General features: G+C 36.2%; 1 protein-coding gene across 1 annotated transcript in view; it reads right to left on the reverse strand.

The window, feature by feature from the left end:
• Positions 1–27,881, reverse strand: part of ADGRB3 (adhesion G protein-coupled receptor B3) — a 439,699-nt gene that overhangs the window by 32,521 nt on the left and 379,297 nt on the right. Inside the window, exons 19-22 of the mRNA XM_041410625.1 lie at positions 10,583–10,733; positions 9,942–10,011; positions 5,081–5,147; positions 2,836–2,921 (exon numbers count right to left, since the gene is read on the reverse strand). Of these exons, the coding sequence (XP_041266559.1) occupies positions 2,836–2,921; positions 5,081–5,147; positions 9,942–10,011; positions 10,583–10,733 (374 nt within the window). The remainder of the gene's footprint in view (positions 1–2,835; positions 2,922–5,080; positions 5,148–9,941; positions 10,012–10,582; positions 10,734–27,881) is intronic.

Below are 27,881 nucleotides of genomic sequence, written 5' to 3' on the forward strand. Positions count from 1 at the left end.
ACACAATACACAAGCATTAAGCTCAAAGCATTTTGTATAGACAATTGTACCTCTGCACCTGTCAGAAGAGTTAAAGGACAAAACCTGGAATTTAAGCTTTCCATACAGCATGCAATCAGCTTCTCAAATCAACTATATAAATATTTTTTCTATTCCTTCTCTTTCTGCTATCAGAAATGGGAGCAATCATAGCTGAATAAGATGTGACATAGCTGACAGGAAGGATGTTTTACTTATTCCCAGCTGGAAAGTGGTCAACATGGTGAAGATAAGTAACATTTTTGGGTTTTTCCCAGATATTTTAACCAACTGAACTCTTTGCTATAGCCAAACCCAGCAATCACAAGACTTGTAACATATTGTCCAAAACAACATTGAACTCCAGTGTTTTCCACTTTGAAAAACCAAATGAACATTTTCCATTAAAAAGTGCAAAGTATATTTCCCATAAAAAGGCAGTTTCTTCTGTAAGAAACCAGTGAGAACCAAGATCTTTTATAAGATGATTTTGGGGTGAGAAAATAACTCAGTGAACCCACATCAACGGGGACCAATTAAAAATATAGATTAAAGAATGAACTAGAAAAATGCCTTGGGTAAGTATAAACTGAGCTTGTGAAACTACTTTCTGTCTTTGCCTAGCAGTACTTCAGCATTATTAGACTGGATTATTCTCTTTACCTCTACAAAACTGCTCTGGATCTTGCAAATAATAATAGAACTTAATGTGTGTATAAACAAAATGTAAATTTTCAGCCTGGGCATTTGCATATGCTTCCTCTTTTACCATTAAAAGGATTGAGGTTGTAATTGAGATCCATCAGCATATTTTTTCCCACTTGTTGATTCTCCATTTGCTTATTAAGGTGATAAAAAGCACTTGGAGTTAGTATATTTTCCCCATTCACTTGTTTTAAATCCTAGGACTGAACTTTTGACTGAACTTTTGACAAATGTAAGTTCAATCTTTGCCAGGAAGAATGAAGTTGCCTTCCTGAGAATGGCTGGCAAGATACTTGAGGAATGAATGACAATCACCTTTCCAGAGGAGATCAAATGATGAACAAATTTCTGTGCCTCAAGGATAGACTCAAGAGATGTCATCTGCCAAGTAGTATCAAGGAATGCTGTTGCTAAGCCACCATCTCATAATATCACACAAGTTAAGATTGTTTCTTATTAGGGTATCTACATCTTTTCCCAAAATAGCTGGGTTAACAGAACAATCTGTGATTCTTTATCCATTTATTTTAAAGATAGATTGCTTTAAAATAAAGTATTTCTTTACTAAGTCACACAATTAGAAAGCAAGTTATTTGTTTAATCAAGAAAATAAAGTATCAGCAAATAGATTTCCATAGCCTACAACCGAGTAGCTGAGGAAAAAAAAAGAACAGCAGTTAAATCTAAGTTTGAATATCCTTACAAAATTTACAAAGCCAAACCTGTGGCTGTCCCAGCTCCTTATATCACTGAAATTAGAGGATATGTGAATTTGAATTGGTGATTACTAAGTCATTGCTACTTTTGAAACAATTTGGGCAGTTTTATAATATTCTAGATTTCACTAGGGTTATTACAGAGTTCAGAATGTTGATGGAGCAATGTAGACAAAAATAAGGTTATGAAATGAATACTTTCTAATGAAAACAGATGGAAACAAAAAAAATAAAAATACAGGGTTTGGTGGTTTGGTACATGTTTGTCAAAATGATGGTGGAAGAAATGAAAACTGAAACACTTGATTACATTAATATGAAATGCAAATCACACCAGCTAAAGTATTTATTATAAATGTACACATCAAACTTATTAGGAATGCTACTGTTAGTTACAGGTAATAACGTAATTTTAAAATAATTAAAAGTGAATCTGCAATAACTTTGCCCATAGCAGTAATACACAGAAAAATGAAAATACTATCATTTATCATTGTTAGAAACACAGATATTGGTGGAGTTAAACTACATCCTGGGCCAAAATACAATACTTGAAAATACAACTGTAAAAAATCATTATTCAAAGTTTAAATACACTTTCATAAGCATTGGGAAGTTGATGATGCAGTTGTGAAATACTTTTCTCCAATATGCAATGAATCTAGGTTTGCTGCTGCAGTACTTCATTATCACCCACAGTAGAACAGTTTCTGATACCACCACTGTCATAATCTTTTCTTTTTTTGATAATAAACATAATTTTTGCATAAATACAAGTAAATAATCAATGAGACACATTTACCTTTTTTTCCTTTCTTTTTTAACTCTTAAACTATGTGGATTTTTTTACTTTGATGTTCTTTTACACTAATTTAGAAAATACACCTATGTACATGTTATGTGGATACAAGAACAAAGGCAAATTCTTAATGTAGTCAAAATGGCAGAATAACATTGACTAAGGGTATATTGCTGTAAAATACATTTTATAACTATTAACACAAATGAACAACATTTCTTGCCATAGTAATTAAATTTGAAAGCTAGACAAAAATAATCAGTTCCTTCAGTACACACAGTTCACAAAACTGTTATCCTAACTGCAACAGCTTTACACATGTAACCATCTTGTGAAACCTCTGCTCAGATTTGTAAATCCTCATTCTTATTAACTTAATACTGTTGTACTTATGCTTTGTTATATTTAGTTTTTTTCAGTTGCATTCCCTCAGGATAATATAACAGCAGCTTTTGAGATTAATGGAATCTGTTAGAAACACTGTTACATCGATATAAAAGTACACAGCACAATCAAAAGAATTTTTGTTGAATATCTGTAATTGAAAACTGGTGATAAAATTTTAATATGCTTTAAAATAACCCAGTTGTTGCTTACCCCGCTCTGTGTTTGAGTTTTTTATCTAGGATTCCATCTCTGGAAACAAGTTTATTAAATACCAAAATGCCAATCACCATGTTGACCTGTCAAACAGAAAACAAACAGTTGATCTTTCAGTGCCTAAAATAAAATATTGTATCCTGGCTGTATTGTATTACAGGTCAGCAAAATGCCTCCTCTTACATTTTTGAGCATTCCTTCAAAAAATTGTGTAGCAACGCCCCAGAACAGATCAAAAGGCTGTGACAAAAAGGTGACATACACACACACACTGCAACAGGCTCGTTTTGGGACCTTGAATTATGTCTGGTATCAAGCTATATATGTGGACGTATCTGATGGCCAAAAGCTTGAGTAATATAAATCTAATATTTTGTCAGTTTTAATTGCACCAATATATATCCTATTCCAGGAAAACTACTGCAATTTGAGTTCTCTGCACAGACAAGAGCTAGTCAGAGCATAGTTCCTTTTTAAACATTTATGGCCCATGTGAGTGTTCCCACTTATGGGAACCTGCCTGTGGTTTTCTCTATCTTCCTGCATCTAAATCACTCCCTATGTCATTCACCAAAATTTCAGTTTTGAGCCTTGTTTGGCTGCAATTTACTATTTTTGTGGACTAGATAAATTCCTGGGATGTCTGTTTAGCCCCATAAAGTAAATGGTGTAATGATCACATACATGGGTTGAAGATCTAACCTAAAAAAAAATTCAAATATTTTAGCTGTCGGACTTTGGCACTTAATGGACATATTAATGGCATTTAATGGACAACTTAATGACTGTTATTATCCATTTGTATTATTGAACTGAACTCTATTAACCTATCTCTGCATGACCCTACAAATAGGTAATACCAATTTTTGATTCTATTAAACGAATGTTCCTTTTTTTTATTTATTAAAGAAGGAAAATCCTTTTTTTCCTTTCAAACTGGTTTTTCAAAACCCGTGCCAAAATACCTAATTGTTGCTAGTCTGCCCTGCCAATTCTTTTTCAACTTTATTTTCAGCATTAACATTTTTCAGCTGGTGTTATATAATTCCTTGGCTTCAAACACTTAGGCTCAAGTGGCTGCATGGAACAGCTCCTTTCCACGGCTCCCAGCTAATGGCAGGGCAAACTGCGACTGTGAACTTCCAACATCTCCGAACAAAGACTTGCCAATTAAACAGAGAACATACAGTTACTTCCATGTGAAAATTATAACTGGCTTTTTGTAAACATCCTTGGCTCCTCTACCATGACAGGGACTGTGAGTTGTACAAAAGGATCCTGGCTTGACTCCAGGCAATGATGAGACAAACTCTATGGGAGTAGTAAACATCCATTTCAGGAAAATTCCCGTAGATGAATAGCTTTATCTTTGATGACTAATAAGACTGATTCTCTTTGACAAGAGAAAACCAGAAATAACCAGTGCTGATAGAGTTATCACAGCATAAAATTTCTGGAGTGGGAAGAAGCATTAGATTCAAAATCTGTAAGGGAAAAATGCTTAATAAATTGTTGTAAAAAAATCCATACAGACTGCAGAGCAGATGTCTGATAGCCGATGGCACAGGTAGGGATGTAATTCATCTTAACCTGAAGTAGACAGCTGAAATACTTCTGATAGTTTGATCTCTAAAAGTATGCATTTTTCTTCACTGACATTGAAATATGACTGGGATTACTGACTTAGATGCAGAAATCTACATTGCAGCTAGCTACAATTAGGCAGAAATGAATCCTACACCTAAATGCATGTCCAGAGGTGTGGAAGATCAATACACAAATGAGTAACATTTCCCAGCTATGACAATTTTTTCTTTGCCTTCAAAAACAGTAGCCATGGAGAACTTGCTGGCAGGTTCCACTCCTTCTGTTGCTTTTGCTGGCACAGCAATCCACTGCCAAGAAGCACTCTATCAAGACTGTCACTGAGTTTCACAAGGCAGTGACAATTGCGTAGATGCTGCTGATAATAACTCAGTGATGCCTGTAACAAGTTTTCTGTGCCACTAATCAGTACATTATTCTTTCACAGCTTACCATGTAAACATGGGAGAGATAACTGGTATAAAGAACTGATATAATCAAATGAATCGTGTATTCAAAATACTGAAGGCATGTTAAACAGCAATGATCTCGGTATTTACAGCAAAATGCAATGTTGCTGTACATCTAAACTTTTATAATGGACATAGCACTTTCTATCATTTCATACAAAAATAGTCAGAATTATATTAATGTTTACCAAGACAACAGCAGCTGCAGGTCCAACGAAAGCATAAAGCAGCCCTCCTTCCAGAGACAGCCAGCAGCTGGAAAGAACATTAGAGAAGAACTAACACAAATTAAAAATAAGTATAACATACTGTCAAGAGAGCATTAATAATTAATACAGCATATTTTTCTGATGTATGAGGTTCATATGCACACACAAAAAAGAACTGCTTTGTTGATATGAAGAAGTAGAGATAGTGAAAGATAGAATTGAAAGATATTTCCATTACCAGTGGTTAACATTTCAAAATCTTTAACGTTAGTTACACATAAACTGAAATGGCCAAAATGTATAAAGACCACAACAGAAAGTAAGTTTGCAAATATTTATTGAATCTCCTCTAGTCATGTAGGACGAGTTAACTGAGCAGGCCTTGCCAAACAGGCATCTAGAAACATTTCTAGCTTGCCATATCTGATAGTTCTATACGTAAAAGTGATTAAATAGTCAATCACCCATAATATGGAACTTCAGAAAAAAACCCAGGTTTCTGCATTTCCTGTCATTTAATAATTGCTATTAGAATTACACCTTAAAGACAATAACTCCATTAAAGAAAAATCATATATGATATGTGATCTGTTCGGTATTCCTTCTAATATTTTGCAAACAATTTAAATGTATATGTTAAAGCATCTGAAAACTGTATTTTCTGGAGACCTCCTAATCTGCATCAGAGCTTTCACTGAAAACCATTAGATTTCCAAACACAGAGCACTTTCAGAATCAAATTCTAAATATTTTATATACTATGATGTAAAGCTTTTCATATCTGCAAAAGAACAGGAGCTTCACACACTGAAGTAAATGCAGCTGTGCTATTTTCCCAGTGATTACACATTCAAAGAACAGCATGTTTATTTGAATGCATGATCACACCTACATATAAGGAAACTCCAGCATATACATTCAAATAATTTACTTGGATTTCATATCCAGAAACATTCATACCAGAATCACACATATCTTCTTTATTTTCCAGTAATGCTTTTTGTACTTTCCAAAACCAAGTGAAATAAATGCAAGCACACCATAATATTAATGGTCTGTTAGGGCTGGTACTCTCACTGCAAGGAACAAAAGCGTTTTCCACTGCAATGAAGCCATGTGAAAACTGTCACATGAATGCAACAGCACCAGTGTGCTGAGTTCTGGAATGATAAAAGGATGCAAATAGTTCCTATCTGCTTCACAGTTAAAAAGGTAGTACATGCCAAGCTATTTTACATCCTGCTTCAAAAACCACCTACAACACTAATGTTCAATTTATTTTTGCAATGTCAAAGAAAAATGCTTTCAAAATTTTCTGCAGTTTTTCCTACTATTTTTTCAAAAACTAGGTTATTATTGTCAGTCTGGGAACACAGACTTCTGAGAGGGGGAAATGTATTCATAGTGCACTTCCTTACCAGTATGAACTTTTAAACTTAGTGGAGATGACCACTTAGAGTAATTAGGACCTGTAATGAAAATTTTCATGTCTATGGGAGACAGAAACAGCAGTTCATAAAAATGGTTGATGTATTGTAGTTTGCAAATAACTTCAGTTACTTGTGCTGAAAAAAGGGTCAAGAAGAGTTTTCCCTAAATAAAAAATATGTTTCTACCACAAAACACTTTGAGACAAAGGAAAAATGTTTCCTTTTCTTTTCCATGATATGAAGTAAAATGGCTGTTCAAAAGTGATTTCCACTTAGAGGCAGAGCTGGGAAAAAATGTAGAGGTTGTCCTTTTTTTCACTTATCCTCATTTTTACACAATCTGAATTTTCAACAGTCTAGATTTTCACCAGTGTGTGACATCATTACTGCAATATATTCAACATTTCCTAGCTGATGGCTGAAATGAAATTTTCCTCCATCTTCTTCTGTTGAAGACTGACTGCAGATAGATTTTCAGGTGCCTTCCTACACCATGAGGCAATTCTTGTTGATTTTTAACTAGTTTTTGCTTCTCCTTTTTCTTTGCTCTGATAGTTTTTTCCCCCTGTGTTTTATAGTTGTTTTTATTTTGCTCTCATGGTCTCTTCTTTCTCCCTGATGTGCACATAGCAGAAAGCCATATAAATTGATAAGTGTTAAGAGCAGCCACTGGTGGCTTTATGGGACCATGTTACATGACCATAAAATTCTGCTGAGTGATGAAGCATCTGTACACTTGCTCCTGTGTCTTGTACATTTTGTGAGATGTTTGATACTCTCCAGGAGATTGGTTCCTTCTCTTAAGAGAGCATGGCAAGAGTATGACTATGACAGAATTTTAATTTTTGATGCTACAATGAATTCCTGGAATTTATCAGCACTGTATGTTACCATGAACAGTTCATGCAGGTTTATTAACTGTAAGTTTTAGTAGTGATGCTTTCCTAGCTCTGATTGTCTGAAAAGAGATAGCAACAATATTTAGTAGAGAAATGGATGGAAAAAGCTATTAAGCTTTCAGACACATGAATCTTTTCCAGATAACCTGAAATATCTAAAAACTTGTCTCTGTGGGTTTTTAAATTATTTTTAGGAAATCCCTTCAGGCTCTATTTCTATCCCTGTATCTCTATCACTACAACTGTCCAGGTGAAATATTTTTCTTCTGTAGTTTAAAAAATACAAAAATATAACCGTCTAATAATTAGGACTCAGATAAAAAGAGAAATCAGAGAAACTGAGGATCAGAAATCAGAGATTGAGGACCACAGAAATGGCTCCATTGTGAACAATTCAAGCACTCTCATAACACATATACATGGAGAACTGAGAGGTGCTGCAAAGATTCTTGGACCTTCTCCTTTTCCATGAATCTTTTCATGTGTGGGACTGTGGAACTGGAATAAATTCCTTAATTTTCACTTTTAATGTTCTCAAAATGAACATCTTCAAGAACATGAATAGTTTGCAACAGGGTGTGTTTCTGATAGCAGCATGTGTATAATTGATTGCAACCAATTAGGCAAAATATAGTGTAAGCAATTGAAAAACTTACACAAGTGCTTTAGTTATGATAAGAGGAGCAGGATAGGAGCTCTGTTTTTACACTGCCCAACAGCTGTCATGAGACACAATTTTTCGCTGCCTTCTGGAGTGGGACAGCATATCAGCTGGTGATGGAGGAGGAATCCCCATTCCTTGTTTTCACTGTTTTCTTTATGTAATTCTGATGTCAATTGCCAAGAAAATATATTTGCAAATAAGATGAGAAACCTGAATTGTGGATCTATTTGTCCCTTGTAAGCCTTCATTTGGTCTTTTCTCCCACAGTACAACATCAGCTGGATTTGGATCCTGGGAGAACAGCTGTTACATGTACAGGGACCTGCTCTTTTTTATTTTCCAGGTTACTCTTAATGAGTGATTTGTTGCTTTGTCTGAATATTTCAGAATATCCTCTTTTAAAAATGCATTCAGCCCAGGAAGGAAGAAGGAAGAAATGTTAACTAAAGCAAGTACTCACACATGAATGATTTCAGTAGAGCAAATGTAATGGGATTAACCCTGCAAGGGACAGAGCTACATCCCCAGTGGGGGTCTGGACATCCTTATTTAGTGATTTGTAATTCTCACAGCCTAAATGTTTTCCAGTTGTGGCTCAAGGACTAAATAATAATTAAAAAAAAATCCAGCAAGATGAGAACATAGTAAAAAAATAATTCAGAGGAGTAGGTTCTCAATATAGCACTGAAAAGGGGACTAAGACCACTGTTGCCCTTGCCAGCTCAAAGTGCAATTAAGCATTTCAGTTACATAAGACATTCCTCATTAAAAAAACTCAAGATGCACGTTGTCACAGTTTATAACTACAGAGCTTTGTGGCTGGAGCCAGAACTCAGGAGGAGGTTTGGTTTTGTATTCTTATCCACCCAGATCTTGAGTGCCAAGATGGTGAGACATACAGGGAAGGGACTGGGAATCCTGATCTCACTCAGTGATGATGCTGAGGAGAATAATTAAATATTCATTGAAGTGAGGACTTGACCTAACTCATCCACATTGCTGATGAATGCCCTCATTACCAGTCTACAGAGTCATATTTCCTCTTTCTGTCCAGATGCATACTCAATTTCTTAGGCAATGTGAGGAGAGCTCCAAACAGGCTGACCAAAGGAAGCACACTCTTGCATACATAATGAAGGTTGGAGTGCTCCACTGGCTGGAGGAAGGCTCAGCTCCTTCTTCATCAGAAGATCGAAGAGCAGCCTCTCTGAGGAGTTAATTTTCCAAAGTGCTAAATACACACCAGATCCAGCCAGATGGCTAAACTGGTACTGTATTAGTTGCATGTAAATGAAGCACACAAATTTCCTCATTTCTGTCTCTCAAATACAGCACAGTCCAGGAAATGGGCTGGATCAGGGTGTCCAGGAGAGAGGGGATGGATGGGAGAACTGCTTTGAGATGTTTGAAGGGCTTTGGCTCCAAGCTGCTCAGGGGCATTAAACTCGAGGTACCTGCTTGGTGCGCAGAAACCTGGGTGCCCAAAGACACTCTTTCCAGTCCAGTTTTGGATATGTTTAAAGGTTGGCAGAGGCTACCCAGAACATTTAACATTCTCTTTTGTAAATCTATATAAATGTTAGGTGTCTATGTGGACCTAATGCTCAGTGTTTCTTAAAAGCTTGCTATTTCAAAATATCAAATGAAATCTAGGATTCCTGGTGCTTGGCTGAGCTCATTCCAAGACTGGCATGCTGTTTTCTCTTTGTTCTTATGTGGATCACTCTCAGGGCAATTCCAGGTGTGAATGGATACTTGTAGAACCTTTAGAGTGTGCTATGCAGTTCCTGACGGGTATGACAATCTTGGTAACTAAAAACATAGTTTATCATTTCAGATTGACTTACTAGTGTGCTGTTCCATATCCTTTTGTCTTGGTAAAGCCTATTGATATTGCAACCACTAATGCTGGCAGTCCTGAAAAAAACAAAACAAAACAAAACAATAATAATCAGCAGATACTGAGTAAAATATTGCTGTTCTGCCTCGACAAAAAATGACAGGGCAAGCTAATGCAAAATGGGCAATTTTACATGGCATGAATTATTTAATGAAGAACATTGCTATTGTAGGATTTGTTTTTCTGAAGCACTGGCAGGGAGGAGGACACTGTTTTCTGCCCACGGTGTACTGCTTTGATGTAGCTAAATTACTGGTACATTTGACAGGTCTTAACTAGAAAGGGGTTTCATGAATATTCAGAGAATATTTCTATCTTGTTTTATTTTGATTTCTTGATATTACACTACCTTGCTGAAAATCTTTTAAAATTTTGTTAAAACATATTTTGAAAAGAATGCTACAATATACACCAGCATACCTTGAGCTTGAGATACAGTGGAAAGGCTTCTAACCTAGTTTTTGTTTTAGTAACATGCTGTCTGCAATCTTTCAGTTTTACTCAAGAAAATGATTATATTCTTGACATTGCCACTATATTAAATGTTTCATTCCAATGATTCTTAGGAAATCAATTTTACTGACTTACCCCATCCAAGGCACAGGAAACGCTTCCTTATGAGTCGTGTCCTAATTTTTCCAGTAACAGCCATATATGACTGCCACGCTTCTGTCAAAACCCAACAGAATGAAGCTAAGAAGAAGAAGTGTAAAAATGCGGTGGTTGTGGTGCAGATGCCCTGCAGGGAGCAAAGAGAAGCTCATGCTGAATACTTAGGGACACTCATTTCTGTTTTCAATTCAAAGAGTTGTCATATTCTATCATCTTGACCTTTATCCTTAGCATCAACTCTCCCTTTTCTCCCTTTTTGATGTGGTGGCCACAAAGAGCAAGAGAAAGAGAAAGAAATGTTGATGGGGATTAGGCAGAAGAGGTTTTGACTTGTTTTCCTAAACACTGAGTGTTCTGAGCAGGGACAAAAACCACAAAATAAATCATGCCAGCAGATTTTTCTCTACACATTTACTTTGACCAGGGACCATCATAAAGCCATTCTGGTAAGCCAGTTAGAAAAATTACTGATTATAAAAATCACATAGAGCTGAACAAAGAAAATGTGGGGGTATAAATGCTCCTAATTACCAGTTACATTTTATTTCCCTCCATGAAGAAAGACCCTGATTATAAAATTTAAAGTTTTTTTTTTTATTTTTTTAATTTAAATTTTATAGAATGTTAACCTCTTGGAATATACTGCTTTAGATAGTTTTTAGGCAGGTTTAAGTATCATAACCTTAACAATTGCCCTGGACATTGTTTTTATGGGTATCAGTCATTTGTCATCTGAAAACTATTTTGAGCACTTGCAATTGCCTTTCTTTTGTCACTGTAGCCCTTAATTAAACTTGACATTGTAGCTTGCGTAAATGAGCTTCTTGGCATAAATGATCTGTGCTCCACTGTGTTGCTTAAAATGCCAGCAGCAGGCTATAAAATGCAGTCTGTATTGTACCCCAGAACCAAGACCACACCAGAAATGTTGAGAATATCACTAGCACAATTTATCCTTAGCACAATTTAAAGAGCCAAAATTATGTTAAGATTAAAAGGAAAAACAGTTCACACCCCAACATCAATGAGGTAAATTCATGAAAAAATGAAAGACGTAGATATTATTTATGATTATTTCTTTATGCATCATACACATCTAATAGCTTCCTTACGCTTAGCCTTGTATTAAGTCTAGTCAAGAGCTTTTACTAAAATCCCAGCTGAGCAAATTCTTTAGGGAGAGAATATGCACATTCCTACCTATATATAGGTGCTTGCATATATTGCTGATTCAAGGCTGACAGGAAGGATATGACATATATGACACCCATGTATTACACCATCCATGCTTTTTAGTTCTTTTTACATTGCTAATTACTTTCCAATATTGGAAGTTTTGGGTTGAATTTTCTGTGATGTTAATTTTTCCAGATTCTTATCTGAAATCAGTTGTTCTGGTTAACTCCAATAGCTGTCTTAAATAAATAGCTGATACCAGCTGACATTAGCATTAGCTGACATCAACCTTTGAACTTTCAAAAAATTATGCACTTGAAGAGTCAAAATGTAATGCTTTCTTGCTTTGAATTTACAGATTAGACAAACACTTTGTCTTCAAACCCTGAGTCAAATTGTCTATTTAAATCCAGAGGAAAGGGGTTTTGTATAATTATATATAAGAAAACTGTTGTTAATTAAAAAAACCCCAAAACAAGTAATACAAACTGGAAAAAAACAACACATCCTGAAAAGGCAGTAGGTAGGTATTCCATCCTAGGCTTTGTCATTAATTCTTGTGTTTAGATGTCCCTAAGGTACATGGATTCATAAAATCTATCCAGTTGAAGTCTGACTAATAGCAGTACTTCCTGTATATAAAAAAAATACCCCAAACCCCACTTATTTAAAATGAAAGTTCTGCGGTGAAACATACAATAAGTACAGTAGAAAATTAATAAATGTCCTTTCTTTAAAGAGCTTGTTCATATATTATGAATTCCTACTATGCAATTTTAATTTGCTTTCCCATCAATGTTTTTGCAAGAGCTAGAGAGTTCCCTCAGAGGAAGAATTTGACAACAAAATTACTTTTGAGGAAAAGTACAGAATCTTTTATGGAGGAACTGCATAGGTAAAAACACACCCAAGAAAAAAAAAAAAAAGGTGAATATACTATTTCCCTTATAAATAACGCAAATACAAACAATCCTGATATTTTTGGTGAAAACACTATTAACTTTTATGGTTGACTTGAGTGTCCACTGTAGGATTTAATTAATAATTTATCCTGTATTTAGAAAAAAAAAGAAAGGGTGATGATAATCTGAGACAAATGTGGACATGGCTACTGTAGAAGAAAGAACTGTGATGAAAATGTTAATGACAATGCTGAGCAGAAAATGAGAAGACAGAAGCAAGTTTTATGAGAAGAGATCTGTGCTCGAGCTGGAATATATGAGTGCTGATTATATCTAACCCTTCTGAGCAGCAGACAGGTCTTTAATGAAAAACAATGGTAAGTCTGTCCCACTGATGTAACAGTGTATTTGCATCACATGCCATCAGAAATATGCAAATCAGCCTGCAAACATCACCAAACAACCGCTGTGGGATTGTGATGACAGGTTCATGTGCAGGCAGTGCTTGCAGTGAACTCAGCTTCCCTCCCTGCAAGAGGAGCAGTCCTGGCAAACAAAACTGCCCCCTCCCAGGCACAGCCACTGGCTCAGCACAGTTGTCCAATACTCCACTGGAAATCTGGCTTTTATGTATTTCCTTATTCTTCCCCTCTGATAAATAAATAAGGAAACAATGCTGTTCTGTCTGGAAAAGCAATGCATCTGGCAAGTCAATTTCCAAATAGAAACAAAAATTCATTTTTACCAAAGGTTGTTATTAAATGAGCCATTGAATATGTCTGATTTTAGAAAGTATAGCATTAGCATTTTTTCTTTCTCACCAAGTTATGGACTAGTGCCAATTTCTCTCCTCTTCTTCCTTGGCCAGGGACCACCACCTCCCCTCACCTTCCTGTACATGCAGCAGCAGCACTCAAACCTTGTGGCCCATCACTCACAAAGCTGCAGTGTGTCAGCCTGCCTGCACCAAGAGATAGTGGTACACATCTTCCCCATTGCTTTAGGAGGAGATGTTTCTCATTTGCTTCTAATTCTAGTTTATTAAAACTCACTGAATTAATTACCTGTGCTGAGGATCTGTCAACCTGCAACAAAATTAATTTAAATTTAATTTATTCATTATTTCTTCACACTTCTGAAATTAAGTAAACTTTTACTCTAACCCTCCCCTTCCTCCCATTGCTTTTGTTCTTGGCACCTCATATTTACTTATAAGAGAGGGGAAGGAGCTTTTCTGTCCTCAGAATGCATGGTTTCATGGACTTTAATTGGGTCTCAGGTGTTAAGCTACATGGAATATCTAAGTAAGATACCATTCATCCCTTTTTAATAAACAATATACTATTGAAAGCAAGAACACACATCAGGCATCAAATTATTTCCTTCTCTCATACTTGTAAGACACCTACTTCAAATGAGTGTACTGAAGCACAGCTGAGAAAACTAAAAACAATGGAAATTGAAAGCTACCTTTTCTAATGATTAATATTTTCATATAATAATGAGTGAAGTAAAGAATACATCAATTTTTATGACCTGAAAATGTAGGTCATAAATGTACCTCAAAATAAGAATTTATCAACATTCTTTGAGGATATGGCTGTTGTGTTTTGGGTTTTTTTAAAAGAACAATGGTATTTTTTAATAGAAAAATATGTGTTTGTTTTTTTTTTTTTTTTTAACAGCAGTGTCTTCTGCTATAGACCTTTCACACAAAGGAAAAGAGGGTTCAGTAAGAACACCTGATTTGTTTTCTGGCCCTGAAACCGGCTCTTTTTCCCTCAAGAAACTTGTTGACTCTCTCTGGATTCTGACAAACAGTATAAAAATCAAAGCTATTTGAAGACAAACATGAAAAATGAAATCTGTATTGGTGGTAGCAAAATGAACATGGCTAAAATTCACTCAGATTATTTAATGAAGCAGAAATAAGAGGTAATAGAAAAGCATTTAAAAAAATAAAATTTCTTAGAGATTGGAATATTGCCTTTGACTTCTCTCTGCAGAGATAAGCCTAAGGAGATAAATTAAATGGGTGCTGTTCTTATGATGTTCTGATCATGCACTGAGTTCACAAAAAGCACCTAAAGACCAGAATAATGAATAAATTAAACAAAGAGCAAACAAAACAAAGATAATGCAAAGGACACAGTAAAAAGCAGAAAAGTAATTCTGTGACAAAATTTGTATATTTACAATACAGTGTCTTTGTCTCAGGAGTAGCAGACTGCCAGAATAGAGGGACACACCATATTGGTCAGATAATATTGAATTATAGATTAAATACTGATTTATAGAGTAAAGTGACATGTTAAATAGATGGACATTCAGACACTGTGGGACAAAGAAGTAAGAACTTTTCAGGAGTGGTTTTCTTGAAGAGAGACATATTTGCAAGGAGAAAAAATATGGCAAGAGAGGCTGTTTCTTCAGTTGCAAACATATTTGAAATGCTTAGGATCTTAAATGTCTGAGAAATCATAGCTCAAGTGTTTCAGGTTTCTCTTCCAGGATTATTAATGATCCTGACACCATAAAGCTTTGAAGATTCCATTTAAAAAATCCCATGTTCCTTTCTTTTGACAGACTGTGCTGCTATCACCACTTGTCCAAGCAAAGAACTCAGGAAATTGGATATACTGATATTGAGAATAGCAATATAGTAGAGATAATTGTTCAGAAATAATGTTATTTGTGTTTTCAACCAACATCTATGAAACTGTTTATTTTAATTAACACAAAGGAAAATTTAGGGATCTTCTAAAAGTCTTTTCTGCTGTCATTAGCAGTTGAACACTCAAGTGGTTTAACTCCACTACATTTTGTTCTGATATCTGACATGATAGCCCAGTATAATTATTTCTTGAATTGCATTTGTGTGATGAGATATGCACAGTTAATTATTATACAGAAGGATTCTATATGCAGTACAAGACAACATGGATGGGAGCCTTTACTTGGATTTTTAAAGCAAGATGTTTTTGCAGTGCAACAGCAGTAATCTTTGAGCAATTAGGTGATCTGCCTTACAAAGAACATGAGTGATAACTAAGGACACTCAATTTTTTTGTCCTTCTACTCAATCATTTTGTTTACCCACAACAAGAAAGATGCCTTTCTAGGTTCTGATAAATAGCATATAAACTGGCTGTAAATGACCCAGGTCTTTCTGTAGTTCCTTTGATTTATTTTACAATTAGGCTCCCATCTTTATCAACAGAATGACAATTCCACAGCACATTTTTTCAATATCAAATTTTATTTTTCTTTTCTTTTTGGTATTGTATGCAAATTATCACAAGAGTTGCTAAACTTTGGGACCACTTCATGTGCCCAGTCTTAGGGTGCAATATAATTTGTTCAGCTACTTTGATTTAAGGTTTTTATTTTCTTCTGGAATCTGTCCTTTTATCTGACAATACAACCAGAGTATCCTACTGCAACAGTATAAGTCTATCTGGAAGTAAACTTACACGTCAAATTGTAATTTTTCTCTGCATTTGTGCTTTCTATGTACCCTTTTGATATCCTTCTTACTATTTTCTCCTAAAGTTTCTTCAGATTTTACTAAGAAATTCTGTTCCTGCTCCTCTTTTACCAAGATGTACCTTAAAAGTATTTCTAAAAATCACCTCTATGAGTAAAGCATTTACAATCTCTTTTCACACTTACTTATGAAGACTAGTCAGAATGTCTGCTATTTTTCCCAAGTGCAGAGTTCAACAGAAGTGCTGTTTATATGTGATCCACTAGAAGTCTATGGAGCCTTCTTTTTAACTTCTGCCCTTTGGAGTTATTTTTCTTCGAAGTTCTCCCTTGATAGCTGTCACCTCTACCACTCATATCAACACCCTCTGCATTTAAATTTTGTGCAGCATAGTTGTACTGCATCATCAGTTATGTCTATGGAGAACTGCTAGGTTTTAGTCAGAATAATTCCTCTGCCAGCCACTATTCTTCTCCAGTTCTTATAATACAAATACTACAAAATAATTCTATCAACTGGATGTGAAGACACAGTCTTCATCTTTTGGGATGAAAAAGAATTTATTAAAGTTTCTAGCTGCATGTGCAAACTTTTCTCACTCTGACATGTGGCAGAATGTCTACACTAGTAACTGCAAAGGTATCCTTTATGCACTGGCATGTACATAAATTGTTAGTAAATTCCTTGGCATAGTTTTGACCTGGGCCGAAAATTGTTCTCCCAGCCCTGGCCCACACAGCGACTGAAAGAGAGCCTGGGCCAGAAACCCTTCCTGATGGTCAGCTTGCACTCAATGGCCTCCTGGCCTGGAGGGCTCAGGTGTAAGGGATGGAAGCTGTCTTGTGCTAATTTGCCTTGGGGCTACAGAAATATTTGTGTCTCATTTTGGTGACTAGGAGGGACAGAGACAAGATGTCTAGCTGGATAATTCGTATTATGCTGAGCTATGACTAATATACAAGACAGTAAAATTCATTCCATGTTGTTTGCAGCATTCTCTAGAGATTGTCAGTACAAAGCTCAGGTTTGTATTGTTTAACTCAGAATTGCTTTCTTGGTGACACGCCTACAGTAAATTGAAAGCCAGGTGGAAGACAATTCTCATACAATTTCCTTACACTCGTACTCATTTTAGTCCTCTGCCTGCTTGGATTGTTATTGCCAGGTTATATTTAAGCAAATGAGCTCTGCACAAGCAGGATCACAGAACAGGTTACTCAGAGGCAATTTAATTTCTTCGATTACAAAACCTGGCAACACAATCTCTTTCCCTTCTGCCTTTGTGCTGCGGAGACGTGTATTTTTCTGGGCAGGCAGGAAATTAAGGAATAGGATCCTCTACTTGTTTGCAGTCAGTGGAAAGACTCCCACTAATTTAAGTGGGCTTTATACTGGGTGTTACACCTATAGAATTAGGGATGAAATGTGCATGAGCAGAGGCTTGTAATCTCACTTCTTATCTTAAGTGCTTTAAATGTTTACAAAGGATTGGATGAGCACTTTTTCTGGTAAGTGAATATGGCCTACTTCACATCATGAATGCATTGTGTTGACTTTGATGTTAAACACAAAGTAAACGTCAGCTCTGTCAGAACAAAATACTTAATATTTTAACTGTGACCTCAAATAAGTGTGTTTTGAAGTTTGTGAAGCTCAGAACAAGAGGTTTACAGACAGATAGAAAATAAGAAGCCCTTTAAAACTCTAAAGCATAAAATAAATTTATATTAATTTTTTTCAATTCCTTCCTGTCTAATTAGTCTCAAATTGCTATCACAGTGCTGTATTTTCTAATTGTCTTCTTTTTCTAGGTGTTTTTTTTCTGGGTTTTTTTTTTGTTTGTTTGTTTTGTTTGTTTGTTTGTTTATAAATACTCTTTTGAACTCAAAGTGATGATGCTGAGTTTAGGTAAAAAAGTGGAAATCACTAGTATACTTCCTTGAAACAACTTCTTCATTACTGAGCTACTGAGGAATGAGAATTAAAAAAATTAAATTGAAATTGACGGTATCTTGAAAAACTGCTCTATAAAAATAGCTTTGTGAGGTTTTGCATTACTAAGTCTGAAAGAATTATTATTTAAAGAAGGATAACATGTAGATTTGTGGACAAAATATAGATTTGTTTTAATTGGTGGGCAAGAAAAATCAACCTGGCCTCTGAAAACCATTGAAAAATTAAGTACTTGTATATCATTGTGGGTAACAGCAATACAGAAGCAGAACTGAAGGTACAGTGTGAACAGAAGGGACTGCATTCATATGGATGCATGCACAGTTTGGCCTGAAAAGTCCCTGCAACTAGAGAACTAGTGACTCAGAGGAGAAAAGAGAATGCATGCTGGCTGTCAGAATGCTTCTACTGGGCTGTCAGAAAGACTTTTACTTGAGAAATATGCAAATTAATGTATAGGTTATGGATCAGTAATAAAAAAGCTTCACTTATGTTATTACACTTTCATTTTCAGGACAGTTGTTTCTCAGGAACTGTTTTTAGGCTCTGAAAATTCCATATTGCTTTAATTTTAAAATATGGAATGTGTAGTGTGCTATCTTAAATGAAGAGAAATGCTCTTGGCAGATCTGAAGAGATAATAATGAGACAACTACATTAACAGTGAAGAAAAATCTGTTTCACTGTAACATATAATGTGCTATATAATCATTTCAGCTTACTGGGTAAAGATATTCAGCTTTTTAAACCCCTCTTTGGGTTTTTGCAAGTAATATTAAGAAATAAGAAATATTTGTTTGCATTAGCTATATGGCTTTCCCTGTTTGGGGAATGGAGAATACAAGAGCCAGTAGTCAATTAGTGTGATGTTCCAAAGGTCCTGAGTCTTCCCAACTTTAATTTATTTAAAAGTTCATGATGGGGGCTGTGTGAGTAGCTAGGGGCAATGAGCCAGGATTGGTGATGAAGAGGTGGCTGAGCTAAGCACAAGGGTTATACATGAGTCAGCAATGTCAGCAAAGAAAAGAGTGGTTCAGAGCACAGTTGAGAGGGATCTCCCTACAGAGTTCTGAGAAAAAGAGGAGGAGGTGTCCAGGCACAGACAAAGGCAAGGAATTGAAGGAGCTTCCTTGAAAAGATGGCATAACATAAGAGGGTAGTGGAATGGATACTGATATGTGAGACTTCAGATTCCTACAGGAGAATCCAAATGCAGCCAGTGCAAACTGATGTCCTGATGAAGCAAATTAGCAAGAAAAGCCGCCATTAGGTAGGCAGAAAATACTGCCTTGTGTTGCCCCCCAGTGCAACACATTCTTGTAAAAAAATGTTGTTATCACTTGAGTATCTCTACTCTCAAATCAGATCATCTGTTTGTTCTATTTTAGATTTTTATGTTATTTGCTAACAATAAAATTGCTGTAATTTAAGGGAGTTTCCTCAGCAATCAAAATGATGCCTAGAATGAGAAGTTCAACAACAAAGCCTGCAGTTGTCTTTCAGTTAGTCTGACTGTGATGATTATAATCCTGCCATATGAAAACAGTCCATCTTCCTGTCTGGGATATCGGTGTCAGCAAAGATTCCTTCTCTGCATATTTGTAAGAGTTTCATCCCTTTACATGATTGACTGAAACCATTGAAGCAATAGCTTTGCAATGCTATTACAACAGTGCCATATGTCACCTACCTTCATTCTTTTTCTGTTTGTTTTTTTTTGTTTGGCTTTTTTTTTAATCATAGTGTATACATATGTCTTAAAAGTCTTTATGTGAAAAGGATGAAAAGGATGCTTTTTGCCCCTAAGAACATCCTCAATTTCAAGCATGCTGCTTTCCTCCAAGGACACTGTCTTTTAGGATGCCTGTATTCCACATAAGAAATAGTCTTTTTGAAAGAAGCATTTTAAGTTCAAAATAGAAAGAATTCAGGAAATGGAGACAGTATCTACACTATTATGTCAATCCAAAGCCTTCTTCGGATTACTTACTTGGATAAATTCTGTTTATTTTTCAAAAATAACAGATAAAGCAAAATTTTAAAAGATATGCTACGGTTACATCTATTTGTACTTGATAACAAAATGGATAAGAAAGCATTCACTCATCCTGCAGCCAGCTGGAATGGTACAGAAAATGTCTATGTTAGTAAATTTCTTTCTACTCCAAAATAAAGTGGCCATATCCAAGCTGGTCTCTTGCCAGGTCCAACTATCCCAAGCTTGGGGAATTGACTGGGATAATGCTAGCTAGTGTGGGACAAAATCGTGCCAGGAGGCATGCTAATTATTCCAGAGTATAGATGACTTCATGCCAGTGCTTGGGGTCATGCCCACCTACAGAGGCATGTAGAACAGTTTGACTTTGTTCTCTTAGCCAGTAAAACATGCAGTGGGCTGGAGCAAATGTGGTGGGCTGACCTGGGCCAGCAGCTAAGCACCTACCCAGTCATTTGATCACTCCCCCAGCAACATGGGGAAGAGAATCAGAACAGCAAAAGTGAGAAAAACCTGTGGGTCGAGATAAAGATGGTTTAATAAGTGAAGGGGAAAAAAAGCCTGCACCAAGTGATGCAAAAGCAGTCACTCACCACCTCCCACCAGCAGACTGTTGCCCAGCCAGTCTCCAAGCAACAGCCACCTTTAAAAGACCAGTGCTGGTTGTATTGCTGAGCATGTTATCATACAGTAAGGGATAACCCTTGGTCCTTTGGGGTCAGATGTCCTGGCTCTGTTCCCTCCTTTCAAATTCTTGTCCACCTCAGCCAACTCACTCCCAGGGCAGCTGGGAAACAGCCAAGGTCTTGATGCTGTGTAATCACTGCTCAGCAATAGCTAAAACATCAGTGTGTTAGCAACACTCTTTTTATTCAGAAATCCAAACCACAATACCATACAGGATTCTGTGAGGAAATTCAGCTCCATCTCAGCCAAACCCAGTACAGAAACCTAAAAAATAACCCAAATGCAGTGTGTGTGTGTATGTGTCCCCACACATGCTTATGCACAGTGGGCAACACATGCTTTTGAATGTGTTCATAGAATGTGCAGACATACACATACAAACAGGCACTTTAAAAAAAATAATGCAAATGCTTCTGAAAGTTGTTAATGGGATGCATATAAGTATATATGTAGTTTAACAATTTCTATTGTTTCTTTTAATTGAAAACCCAATTTTAATATTTTTTCAGAAATAAATATTCTTTCCCTGTGGCTTTAAAATCACAGCACATTATCACACTAGAGAAACAAGTGGAGGTAGAGTGACCTTTGGACCGATAATGCATTGCAAAACAATATTTTCAGCAGACAGAAGACTGAGGAGACTGCTTTACAGCTCTGTATCAGATCCTGTCAACCTGTGTATGTGAGAGTGAATGCAGAGTGAGGGGAAAGAACAGAATCTCCATTTTGGGGAACTGGCAGTGTCAATACAAACTTATTATACAATAGCATCATGAATCATATTAATTCCTCTTATGGTAATGATATTAATTTCTAATGCCTTTAATGCTTAGCTATGGGTTGTTTTGGAGACCATCCATTTTTTGTTCATGCAGAGATACATATAACAACAATGAAGCTGCCTCATCCTCAGGATTAAATTGCATCCGGAAGAACGAAATTCCTAACAGAGGGCTTTATGTAATAAAAAACATAGCTAAAAATAGGTTATAAATTTAGAGTCCCTCTAAATATAGAAGAGGGAAAACATTGAATAATCAAGTGTTTCTAATGATATTAATGAAATCAGGGATTTTCACATCGATGGAAGATTGTAGAGCTAGGAATACCTATGCACACTGAGAAAATCAAAGGATGCAGTTTCTTGTCATTTTTTACCATGGCTACTGGAATAAAATTCGATAATTAATAGAACTTGAAAGATAAAAGAAATAGTATCCACAACCAGAGAGAAGAGACTGTGACCACACATGTATTTGGAAGTTTGATTGAGAATGGGAAGGAGAAAAATAGGTTGAAAAGTCAGCTAATATTTTGACATTAGCTTCTATTCATTGCTTGCACAAGAAAGAAAAATGTCAAGATTTTTTTTTCTTATAAAAGGTGAAATCATTTATGCTGCTAATACCTTAGCATTGTCTTCCAGAAAGGAGGAAATTCTGTGTGGCATCACATTCATTCAATTCTCTTTATCTGCTATGTTAAACAAGTAGGATAAAAGGTTTAATATTTATGAAAAAGCAGTGGGGAAACCTTCACAGTGATTCCTTTAGCATGATTTTAAAAATTTGTAACATTGTGATTATTAAAGAAGAACATTATGACAACCTGGTTGTTTTTAAGGAACAAAGAATTAAATGGTTTTGTAGAACACTCATATGCAGCAGAAGTTTTAACTAATAAAAGCTCCTCTATCATATTACTTCAAGCCACGTTTCTTGAATAAGGGAAATAGCAGTCTTTTTATTGGCTCTGGCTTTCATGCCTGCATTCCACTTCCCTCTGCTTCTTCTCACAGAGCCACAGAAAAGGCTTAGCTGGGTTAGTCTGTACCTATGATGTAAGGTAATATGTCAGTGCAATCTGGAGGAGGAATCTGGGACATCATTACTTTTAGGATAGCACTGGTTCCTCATAGATACCAGCAGGAAGAAGGTTCTTCCTCCTATATATTCTAAATACATTATCCCTATGGAAGTCACCGTGAGGAGCCTTGTGAGGACCCAAAGCTCTCCGTGAGGCCTCTTATCTACTGGTTTCACTTTTGTTTAACTCCCAGGGAGTCTAAGAACATGAGCTTCCTGCTGGGAACAAAAGAGGTTTCCAAATGAGGAAGGAAAAATTTTGTGGAGAGAGTGCACAGAGATTTGAGCAAGATGATCCACAGAGAACTAGTGCCTAGCAACATGATAGCTTTCTTCAGGAGGGCATTATCTGTGCTCTTAGATAATGCTTTCCAAGGAATTTGAAGAGCTTGCCATTAAAGATGCCTACTGCAATAAAATACTTACAGTGTCTCCATATTTCAGGAAGCAGGAGGAAACCAGTAAGTCTATTAATTTAATTAATCAGTTTAATAAAAAACAATAAATTTAATCAATTTAATAAAATTTAATCAATTTAATAAAATAAATTTAATAAAAATTAAATCCAGTATAAATTTCTGAGCAGTGGACATCTAAGCAGTGACAAGAGGAAGCAGGCAGTGTACAAATTCCCCATTATGAACATTTGTTTAAAAGATATTTTGTTCTTGTATCACATGAAAGAAGATGGCCTGAGATTCCCATAGTTATTTGAACTATTTAATCTGCTGCTCCATTCAGCAGAATAGCGGCCACTTAAACACACACGCGCACAGAGAAGATATTAATGTTTTATAAGTAGGTGATTGTGCTCTCTAATAATGTGTATGAGATCACTGTGTGAATGAACATATGTATTACCAGAGAGGATGAACTTACACAAGCCTACACCTTTATTTCTTTCACTTCAGTGTTGTGAACTGTGTATGCTCAGTGCCCGAGTCAGGCTGCAGTCTCCTTGAGAGAGGAGGCCCTGGTGCTCTCCCTCTGTTAGTGCAGGACCCAGCACTCCAGGACACCTGATAAACATGATTGTCAATAACATAATCACTCAGGGCAATGCCCTGAGTGAAGTTTAGTTCTAGTAGTGTCATTACCCCGGGGTATTTAATTTAGCTTTTGACATAAATACATCAGTGAAAGTCAGGTAGGAAAAGAGCAAGTGCATGTCTTGAACTCCAGTTTTACATATTAGTCAAAGGGCAAACAGAATTGCTCAGTTCACAAAAATGCCAATTTGTCTTCACTCCACATATGTGAAGAAGGACTGATTTTGGAGTGTTACTTACCCAAATCTATCACTGCTTAATAAATTACTCATGTGTGTCTGGCTGCCTCTTGTCATTGATTTTAGTTCTAGTCAGCTTTAAGTGTGCTGCTATTTCCTCATTCTTTCCTTCATTAATATTACCTTCTCAATCCATGCTAGCAATGTATTTTCTAAAGATAAATTGTTTTCAGCCCTTGAAGGTGGCAATGTTGTGATGGCTTTATGGTAAGTGCTTGCTACTAATTACTTTAAAACTACTGTTGAATAAACTTCATCCAGATGAAGTGGCTATTTAGTGGGTTTTTTTTTTCCTCTTCTGTAAATAACTTTGCTAATTTTAGCAATTAAACTATTTTTTTACAATTTTATTCCACATTTAGATGGTCAATTGTAAGACAGCTTGCTGTCTACATGTGGTACGAAAGGACTGATTGATATTATTGACATTCTTTTAAAAAAAATGTTCTGGTGAGAACACCCATTTTAATTACTCAATTGATCTCAGTAAACTACCACCAATACATTTCAAAACTTCCTGTTAGAGTTTCTTATTCTAAATCAAAAACTATCTAATATTAAATTTTCAATTAAATAAATTGCAGAGTTTATAGTATTTGTAAGAAAATTGCTGGTGCTTAAAAATATAAGGACATTCTGATGAAGCTGAAATGATGACACTTTGGCTGTATCACAGCACTCTGGGTTTTGCATGAAACATAACAGCCAACAGGATGCAGCCGATCATCTGCAATTTTGTCTTGAGTGTTGGATACACATGAATCAGTCTCATCTGTGGTGCTTTTTAAAATTTACTTCCAGTTATTGTGAATGACTGTAAAGACAAACAATTCTGCTCAGGATACAAATAATGTAATTTGCATTCAAATAAAATTTTAAGTGTTAGAACTAGGATGCTCAACGTATTATTTTATTTTTATGTCATTGATACACAACAAAAATTGAAATGTGGAATTGCTGCTTTAGGATTTGAAGGTAGCCAAAGCGATAAATGAGTTTAAAGTGGATTAGAGAATAGCCTGACTGATGGATGCTTTGGATGGAGTCCTGGCTCAGAAAATCTTTAAATTGCTGACTGCAAAAGTCATGAAGTGATATCAGAGATAGGATCATTCATGCTCAGTTTTTGTAGTCTTTCCTGTATGTCTGGTTAATGTAGACAGCACAGAGCATAAGGCAGATCACCGAGCTGAGCTGATACTGCTGCTCTTACATTCAAAAGCTGGCAGGTAGCAAAATTATACCAGACAATTTTAAAAACCAGGTCACTTCATGAGGGATAAGAATTCTTCCAGTGTGAAGAAAATCCCTTTCATCTCCACAGTGAAAATAAGCCCTCTTCTGCTCTCTGTTTCACCAAGGTCCACATCCTCAGTAAAATGCTTCTGCAGGTAGCCCAGACCAGCACCAGCCACTTTCACCCCAATTCTGCACAGGACTATCATCCCCACATCATTACAGCCAGTGCTCTTCAGTTTAAGCTTTTTTTCCTCCAATAAAAACCATATGTTTCAGACCTACTATTCTTACATGAAACTTTGATTATAGCTAAACAGGATTTTCAAAAATAAATTTCCTCCACTTTCATAAAGATGTCATTTTCTCTGTTAATTCACCAGCCTTTTGAGGCAGTTATTTTGGCAGTTCTCGGGGTATGGTCCTATTTCCTGCTTGTTTGTGGGCATTTTTCATACAACAGCAGAAGGGACAGGCGACAATATAGTGAGCCAGATATATAAACCTGCCAAATAAGGAGAGCTTAGGTACAAAGTGTAATATCAGAAACCACTTGTTAATGTACTGAGAATGTGTAAATCTGCTACTACCGTAAGTGAAACTGCTAGCTGGTTGGATGACCTTGGAAAACGATTTTATTTTCCTGCCTGTATTTGTCTCCCTCAACTAAAAAACAGTGATGATGACACACACACCACCACCCTTTTCAAACACAAACTCAAAAATTTTTATGTCTGTGCATGTTTGGAATAATTGGATAGCAAGTTGAATGTATCTTTCTTTTTTCCTAGTAATTTTTTCTCAAAGAACAGGAAAGAAGTTTAGGGGATCTTTGAAATATCTGTTTAAGCTGAAGGTCAAATACAAAGCAAACAAGTGTCTATTCTTCCAAACTCAACAGGTGTTTGTATGTGGACATTGTGTTAATCTTTCTATCAGTATTTGTCACTCAACAGAATAATGCAAGAAGGGGAAGAGAGGCAGAGATTGAAAAAAAAAAATCGAAATAGGTTAAAAAATGTTGCCATAGAGACCGATTCAGACTCCATAAAAATAGCTTCATGTATTGTTTATATTGTCCTTTTGCCTTCTGCTATTCTATCTGACTGAAGCAGACAGCCTCAGGAAGATGCCCAGAGTCATAAAAAGGCAAAGTAAGAAGTCAATGAAGGATGTCCGAGTATATTTTGAATTTGCATGGCTATGTGAAAATTTGGGTTTAATTACTTGATTCAAAGCCTAGTAACAGAAGACAGGCCAAGAAATTTCGCTTTTTATAGCTATGGTGTTTTATAGGAGCTTCCTGAAAATTCTATAAATTCTCTTCTTTTAAAATGAAAAACTGTATGTGCTTATATTTTGGGGTTTGGTTTACTTTTGTGAGTTTAAAATATAAGGACCAAGCGAGCCTTGCACTTGTTTAGTTTATCCCAGCCATTGGACTGTTTCACCTTGTTGTAACCCCATTTTCTAGTTCCTGCTTTGAAATTGATATGACAGGCATATTTATACATCACTTTCTCCAGAGGTGAAGGATCTGAGAAATGTGCTATGATGTGTTAACAAAGCCACTAGAATTAATGGAATTATATCTGCCAAAACATGGTCATAAATTTTGAAGAAGTAATCTTCCTAGGGCAATTGAAATTGAACGGGCCAGATCTTTGCTCTCTCTGTGCCTTGTTGTACTGGCAAAGAGATTGTTCACCATAGGAAATTCCAAAGCCATAATACTGGCAGATATTTATCCCCTTTGCCCGTGGGGTTGAAGTCTGGTGATGGGAGGTTTGCAAGGCTCATCTGACCCTTACAGCTGGGCCTGGGTTAGAACTCCTGCCAGGTACAGATGGGTTTGAGTGCAAAGCCCCCCCTGATCCACAGCTGTTGTCCATACTGTCTGCTCAAGAGATTTGTTCTGACTGTTATTTCTGGTGTTGGAAAATTTCAGTTTGACCACTAGAAAGGAGTTGTGTCTTTATTTCTACAGATGAAACAATGGGCTAGACAGTGATCTGTGCAATTTTTTAGAGGAGAGGACTTCAACCTGCAGAAGGATGAAGACAGTAAGCAGAAAGAATGTCCACATTTGAGAATTGTTCCAGCCGAAGCTCAAATATTAGGCATCTTTGTTATATGTGGCCACCTACAGTGACACAAGAAGTGGAAAGAAGCTTGCTGTCCAAAGGAGGAATATAGAAAAAGAAACCTTGCAACACCAGTGCGAAGGTGAATTAAGGAAAAAGAGGAAACTTCTGAAAGAAACTCAACCCCATCTACCTGCAGTAATGAAGCCAAGATTACAAATGTCTGTGTGATAAAGGCTCCTGCAAGGGCCTTGCTCTGTCTAGAGACTTCAGCAGCATCAGGGGCTTGTAACATAATTGGTAATATCAGGCAAACGTTCTGATCCATGACACAGGTGACATTGCTAAAGACCCTATATGTCCCTTCCCAGAGAGTCAGTGGAAGAAAAGGATACAAGAAAATACAAGGGACTTTTCATATTAACAGGCTGGGTGAAAAAAAAAAAAAAAAAAAAAAAAGAAGAAAAATTTGATAACCAAATCTATTGGAGGGTTCCCGGAGTAAGAGAGGGGAAAAAAAGAAACAGGTTTTCATTACTGCAGTTCAGTTATGCTGAACCCTGCAAAAACAGAATGTTAAAAGCAGACACTAATAAAA

This window comes from Onychostruthus taczanowskii, unplaced genomic scaffold, assembly GCF_017590055.1.
Source record: "Onychostruthus taczanowskii isolate IOZ18803 unplaced genomic scaffold, ASM1759005v1 scaffold33, whole genome shotgun sequence".
Classification (NCBI taxonomy): Eukaryota; Metazoa; Chordata; class Aves; order Passeriformes; family Passeridae; genus Onychostruthus; species Onychostruthus taczanowskii.